This window comes from Adiantum capillus-veneris, chromosome 22 (assembly GCF_014529385.1).
Source record: "Adiantum capillus-veneris isolate H3 chromosome 22, ASM1452938v2, whole genome shotgun sequence".
Lineage (NCBI taxonomy): Eukaryota > Viridiplantae > Streptophyta > Polypodiopsida > Polypodiales > Pteridaceae > Adiantum > Adiantum capillus-veneris.
The window spans coordinates 74186599-74193978 of NC_140952.1; the positions used below are offsets into that span (position 1 = coordinate 74186599).

Genomic DNA, 7380 nt, shown 5'->3' on the forward strand with positions numbered 1-7380 from the left:
AGACCAAAGAGGATGAGGGGTAGCTTAATTATAATTTTGAGGAAGGGTAGCCTCAATTTTCAGATTACGAGTTACCCTCTCCCATGTGGAACCACCTAGTGGGAAGGATGCATGTGTGGGTGCGTAGTTGGCTACTATGTGTGTGAGAGTCATGACTCCAGTTGGGACTCGAGAGAGAGACATTAGGAGTGTGTGTATGTGTGTGCGTGTGTGAGTGAGAGAGAGGGGGGGCGGTATTGATGATTCTGAACGACTCCAGCAAGCTGTAGTTGCTGATGTTTGATCGTTTTCACCTCTTCGGAAGTCCCTGCAGTACCCTCAAGTAAATGCAATGAGCTGCCATTATCACCTGCTCTACTTGAAAAGCCCACCTGCGGCGCCTACGCCGCAGCGGCAAAAACAACACCACCAGCCTCAACAGGTCTCTCTCTCTCTCTCTCTCTCTCTCTCTCTCACACACACACACACACACACAGAGGGACAGGGCATCATGGGTGCGCGGCATATTGCAGAGGTAGCTTGCAATGGCAGGTGGGTTTTACAGCTTACGTCCATCCTCTTCCTGATGCTGCAGCTCCTTGATCTGTCTAGTACTGCTAGCCCTCCTGGTTCCAAAGGCTTCTATGTCCCTGCCCTCATCATCTTCGGCGACTCCACTGTTGACGTTGGTATGAACAACAACTTAACCAGCATTGTCAAGTCCAATTTTTTACCATACGGCGAGAACTTCCTCGGTGGTAACCATCCCACCGGTCGCTTCTGCAACGGCCAGCTTGCTGTTGATGCTGTCGGTAAGCACTCACTGCTAAGATATCGACATGCACAAGGCTAGCTATGTACACATATTTGTAATATGTTAATGTCACTCATCTATGCACACTTTTTCATCTCCTCCTGCCCCAAAATGCATTCGAGCGGGCACGCACAATTACATGATTTCCTGCATATTCTGTCTCATTAATTCATGGATGCAAAGACTTGTTTTCCATTTCTCCTTTTAATTTTGTTAATTGTTTCTTCTGCGAATCGTATTTACATGTGATCATATATGCATACATACGTTCAATTTCCATCAAGATGTAGTACATTTTTACCTGTGAGAAAATGCATTTCTGGCATGAATCAGTACATTTTTGCATGTGAGAGAAGGCACTTCTGGCATAAATTAGTACATTGTTGCATGTAAGAAAATGTATGATCCATGTTATTGCACAGCTCTGCAACTGCATCTGCCCATAGACGAGCAATTTATGAGGGGTTTCTCATAATTTATTCTTGGAAGTTCGTGTGCAGCGACTTTTCTCGAGCTTCCCTTTCCGCTCGCTTACTTCGATCCTCAAGCAACCGGACACAACGTAGTGCAAGGAATCAACTTTGCGTCTTCTGCATCTGGCTATAATGACAACACAGCCAAATTCTGGGTAAGTGTTTAAATTGACTCAATTGAGAGTTTACTGGCAGAATTGAGTGTTCGAGGTTTTGTGCCTATGCAACAGCTGTCGCAACGCAACTGCGTCACACATTGTGGTTGTCTACTCTTCTGTGGAGCTCATAATTTTCGGCTTGCTAATTTTGCAGAATGTAATCTCTCTCACAAAGCAACTAGAATTTTTCAAGAGTTACAAAGCACAGCTAGCAGAAATAGTGGGCTCTAGCAAAGCATCTAATATACTCTCTGAGGCCTTGTATATTCTCAGCACCGGCAGCAATGACTACGCCAACAACTATTTTTACAACTTGCGCCTCAAAGCGAAGCTAAACATCAAAGATTACACCACTTTTCTTGTTCAATCAGCTGCCAAATTTATCGAGGTTTTCTTCATTTTTAAGCTCTTGAAAACTTGATGTATGTGTCAAATCTAAGTATGTACATTTATGTCGGTTTACACATACCTAAGGTTATGTGTGCGCATTGTATGTATATGCATACCTAAGGTTATACATGCATGCATGCCCGTGGGTGTATGTTTGTATGTGTGGGTGTGCATGTCTGACGTATGTGTAAGGTCACCATACCCATGTGTGCATGCAGCTGTAAGTGCATATGTATATGATACTTCGGCTCCCATTATTCACACAATTTGTATGTGTGCGCGTACGTGTGATCCTCTATTGATGATGTCTATGGATACCTGCTTCGGCTCCCATTATTCACACAATTTGTGTGTGTGCGTGCGTGTGATCCTCTATTGATGTATGTCTATGGATACCTGCTTCTATGTGTCTAAGGGTGTCTTGTTGAAAATGATAAAACATGTTTATTTTGTGCCAATGTGTAAGGCTGTGTGCCATGCCACAAGAAATTACTAGTCCATTTGAGAGTCTTCAGAATGACCAGGATTTCTGCCAATTGTATGTATGCCTTGTTTGCAAAATTAGGAGCTTTATCTCTCGGGAGTGCGGAAGCTTGCGATCGTCAATGTACCTCCTCTTGGGTGTCTGCCATTTCAAAGGACTGTGCTTGGTGCAAGGAAGTTGGACTTCAAGGATTGCTTGCCTGTTGCAAATGAGGCGGCTGCTTCTTTCAACCAAGGACTTGACACAGTGGTGAAAAGCTTGAGAGAGAAGTACACGGACTACGGGGTTGTTATTGTCGATTGCTATACGCCCTTGTTGGACATATACACTAACCCTGCTCCATATGGTAATCTCTCATTTTCTCTTACCTGGAATGGGTAATGCTTGTCAAAGTTTTATCTCACACACACACATACACACACATTTTGGGGGTAATGCTTATACTAGGTCTCCACCACTTTAGAAAAAACAAGAAGCCATTCAAAACATCTCAAATGCACAGAGTGAAGGGAGAGTGTAGGAAAGGAAATGCCTCATGAAAGTGGAAAGTCTAAAGAGTTTGTATGTCTATCTGAAGAGGTGGTCGAGCATGCATGCAATGTGTGTGTCAATTTACATCTGCATTCTTATCTCTCTTTACCTGTTTTCTTCTCTTTAGAGTTTCCTTGCACTATGGATGTCGTAAATTTATCTATTTGGAGATACAGCTGTAGGTAAAGATATCGATATAGAATTTTTTTTGGGGTAATGCTTATATTAGTGAGAGATATAAATAGAGTTACAGAGAGCAAAATGTTTTTTTTTTGCTTGGGTTAATACTTGTATTACTGGTCGCTCCTCAAGATGAGAGAAAACCCACAAAGAAGATAATGCACAAAGTAGTATCGGGCTTGTGTACACATTAAATGCCTGATTTGTTTGGTTTGTATGCTTGTAAGATACTTTCCGAGGGCTTAACCAAATATTGCATCTACAGGGATCGAGGTCGTGAAAAGAGGGTGTTGTTCCACAGGAAGACTAGAGACGGCCATCTTTTGCAACCGGCTTGAAGGCCCATTGTCATGCAAGGACCCCTCCAAGTTCATGTTTTGGGATAGTTATCATCCCACTGAGGTAGTATACAAGGTACTGGCAGACAAGTTCATCCAAATTGTAGTGGACGCCAAGATTCTTTAAGTTTTGAAGCAAAAAAGACACCTCCAAAAGCATGATGAAAAGCTCTGATTATGGTTTTCTTGATGAAAATTACCGATGACATCCCGGTGCCGCTTCCAACCACTTGGTTGAAATATTTATTTGTTGAGGAAAAACTGCGAAACATACAATGTATGAAATGTCAGTGAGAAGTTTCCATGTGAGTGCAATATGCTTAATTTTCTTTATTCCCTATATGGCCAGGCACAAATCATCCACAATAAAATTGTTGGAATTTTGCATATACATCAGAATACAAAACATATTAATTGGCATTGGACTAAATTTTTTGGGCTGAGAGCATACATATAAGCAAACCAAGAAGCAGGAATGAAGTTTTAATCAGGCTAGCTTCTCTTATGCTGTCATCTATTCGATGAAAATAATGTTGGGCGATGAAATATTGTCTTATTGCCTATAGGGAATGCAACATGCAATAATCCACATTGAACTGCCTCCATATGGCAAAATGATGTCATTGTACTACAAATTTTTTTTGCTACCCAGGGTTAGAAAAATACATTTTCCCTAACCAAAGACAAAAAGGTCAAACTTTAAATTCTCCTGGTCTTTAGGTCAAAATTTGAAGCTTTTGTTGGTATTTACACTAAAACTTGTGTAAATTTCCTGGTTTTCTTCGAGGCAAGCTCAAAGTCTAACTGGGAGTTTATGATGTCAATTGGTCAATATATATAAGACTAAAACTTGTGTAAATTTCCCAGTTTTCTTCAAGGCAAGCTCAAAGTCGGGATTTTATGATTTCAGCCGGTCAAAATATAGGAGACTTGTTTTTTTCCTAACATTGTTGCTACCACAAGGAGTTGTGAGCAATCATAACAAGTTTGCGTTGTGCACTTAAGGTTAACATAGTGTAGTAAGAGAAAAGTTAGTTGCAAATGTCATATTGGAATGTGTTTTCCCTTGACATATCAAACGCCAAGACCTTTAACTACAAGAGGTCCTTCAATGTAGCGACGCTGGTACTGCGACGCTCAGATGGGAAAAAGCCCGACGTCCCTATAGGCGTGACCATATCGCTCTCACTTTATAACTCGCACCATTTACTTGTTCCAACTCTCAAGATTGAGATTGGCCAAACAAACAAGCATTCCCTTTGTTTCTTCGTATGAAGGGGATAAACATTTTAAGAAAAAATAAGAAGCCATTTTTGGAGCCACCCCCCCCCCCCCCCCCCCCCCCCCCCCCCCCCTTTAAAAGATTGTAAATTGAGTCCTCTCTACATAATATTGTGCACTTGTTACTTAGCAGTGCTCTTTCCATGTGAAGGAGATATTTCTCTCTAGAGTCCGATAGCATAATCACGGTCGAGAACCTTGTTTGAGAAGATAAAGTTGAGCTCGTTTACATAGTTCTTGCTTAGATACATACAATAGAGCTTTGTGGCTATGAAAGCTTGACAAGAGAAGAAAGTAGAGAAGAAGGGCTAGGAGAGAACCTATTTGAACCAGCCACCTACTCTTAACACATTTAGATAGGGTGCCCCCATTAGCTCATGTTTTCACCTTTTGACAACCCACCTTCACCTCCTAGTGTCATGTCAGAAAATCTAATACTTACCTTAGATTCAACGAAATTTAACTTATGAAAGAAGAGAGCTTTCCCTTAAGAGAATTATTTAGAGGAGACTAAAGGTTTTGTTGAATCGGTTTCATTGCACATTTACACATTAGAATATTAAAACCATGCACATAGTTCAAAGAGAGTATCACAATTAAGATTGACAATTTTATGAGTACTTGGAGCAAGTCTCCCCTCCAAAATGTCTTTGTATTATTATTCTCTCTCAAAGAGAGCTTTCATTACAACAGACCTTCAGCTCTTGCAAAGATTTCCTCCAACCAAGAAGGTGATATACTTCAAGATTCCACGGTGTAACCCTCTTTCTCAAGCCTCAAACACACCAACGGGGAGAAAGATCTGCAGGATAAGATGTAGATGAGGGTGAAAAAAGTATTTTTCAAGCAAGAGAAATATTACTTTGTATATGTTCACTCCATGAGCAAGCTCTTAGCATAGCTTACCATAATAGAGGGGTAGAAGATGATGAAGAAGAAAATCTTTTCGTCTCTAGAACTTCCATATGAGAGAGAGAGAGAGAGAGAGAGAGAGAGTTTGCTTGAATTTACATCTATAGTTAAGCTCTTGAGCATAGAGTTCGTCTCTAGAGCTCCCATAAGAGAGAGAGAGAGAGAGAGAGAGAGAGAGAGGAAGAGAGGGCAAAATTCAGTGAGCCCCTCCTTTTGGTCTCATGCAAACTTGCTAATAGTCTTCAATTGGAATGCCTACAACTTCTCTAATGAGAAGTAAACACTCCAAAGTGCAACTCATGCATGCTCACACACTTTTCCATTTTCGCTAAACTTGAAAAACTTCCCCTCCCTTTCTCTTGGACTTGTCTTGGCAAGTGTACATACCATACACAGTCACGCACACTTGCTAACTTCACTTGAAGCAAGTATGAGCTACTTTGGACATGTGGCATGGCCAAGCTTATAAGAGAAGGACTAGAGTTGAATTTTTAGATAAGGAAGGAGCGATCTAATCCTAAACTTTAGCTTAAATAAGGAAGGAATTATCTAACCCTAAACTTTAGCTTTTTCCTTTCACTTATTAAAAATCATGAACTTATCCTTTAATTTAACTAGCTATGCTGTAAAACCTTTGAACAATCTTTGAAGGCTTTATGAAGCTGACTCGGGTTAGAATCTACATGCTAATTTAGGATATGCTAAATTAGGATATGCTAAATTAGGATGGAATTTGGTAAAACTAAAACTCACCCTTGGGCTTTAAAGATTCACATCCTATGCAAAATCTTAGAACAATGCTTTGAAGGTGGCGTGAAGTTGGTCTCAAAACTTACTAAACTTAGACTATTTGTGGCAGGTTAAAAATTTATCCTAGGCTTCCCTAAGTTTATACTTGGACTCTTAAAGCGTTATTTTAATTACTTAAACTTAGCACAAATACTTTTTATTTTTAGACTCCTATAATTGCTTTAGGTAATCCTTTTTGTCCTATACCTTTGATCGAGTTTGCTCAAGATAAATTCATCCTTCTTTAACATGTACCTACGATTGAGATAACTAAACAATATTTATTCTTTCTTTTTTATGGACTTGTCTCCTTTTGGTCTCAAGCCTTTGACCAAGGTGGTCCATAAGCACTTAAATCAATTTCACTTGTTCTCTTTTATTCTCGAACTTAAATGGCCAAATTAAAATGAAAAATATTTTTAGAAGGTTAGAAATTAAATAAAGTCATAGCTCGTTCTATTGCTTTGGGTAGAGGATCCTTTTTTACCCATCGACATTCTTCCACAATGGTGATAAATTTTACTTGGTGCTTGGAAGACTTAGCTATCGCAAGCATGCCTTCACTTAGCCATAATCATCTTTCATAGTAGATTGGCAAGGTCTATTAAGCTGCCACCACAAGCATGATTCATGGTATGCATACACTTAAAAACTTATGAATATTTCAAAGTAAGACAAAATTCTTTATAAAACATACATGTTCATACAAGGTTTTTACCTTTGACAAGAGTCATTGTAAGTATTTACAAGGTTTACATTATTAATTAGCTGGATTTCTTGCATCTATCATGCATCTTCAAAAGGATAGTTTTGAAATTTGACAATACATCATCGAATAGTCTTATCACTTCTTGAAACCTTGTCTTTATGTCGTAGAATTCTCTCTAGTTGCAAGATCTCTTCTTGGCCTTCAAACTCGGGCGATTCTTTGATTACCGATTCTTTGGGTGGCTTGCCCTTATAAGGTTTAAAAAGGCTCACATGACAGACATTATGAATGAGCAAGTGTTAGGTACCCTTCACTTGTAATTTGGTTCATAAAGAGACTTAA

The 7380-nt window shown here is 39.7% G+C and overlaps 1 protein-coding gene across 1 annotated transcript; it reads left to right on the forward strand.

Moving 5' to 3' along the window:
- The first annotated feature begins 211 nt into the window (after positions 1–211).
- Positions 212–3777, forward strand: LOC147429595 (GDSL esterase/lipase At3g53100-like). Its single transcript, XM_086495854.1, has 5 exons — positions 212–791; positions 1294–1421; positions 1579–1812; positions 2380–2644; positions 3275–3777. Exons 1-5 carry the CDS (start codon positions 332–334, stop codon positions 3472–3474), a joined length of 1287 nt encoding a protein of 428 aa, XP_086351980.1. The 5' UTR covers positions 212–331; the 3' UTR covers positions 3475–3777.
- The last annotated feature ends 3603 nt before the right edge of the window (positions 3778–7380 follow it).

Excerpts from the sequence above, each read along its gene's own strand:
- LOC147429595 (XM_086495854.1), top strand. The coding sequence starts at position 332 with ATGAGCTGCCATTATCACCTGCTCTACTTGAAAAGCCCACCTGCGGCG. Across the intron at positions 792-1,293 it reads GCTTGCTGTTGATGCTGTCG|CGACTTTTCTCGAGCTTCCC; the intron begins GTAAGCACTCAC and ends GTTCGTGTGCAG. Across the intron at positions 1,422-1,578 it reads ACAACACAGCCAAATTCTGG|AATGTAATCTCTCTCACAAA; the intron begins GTAAGTGTTTAA and ends CTAATTTTGCAG.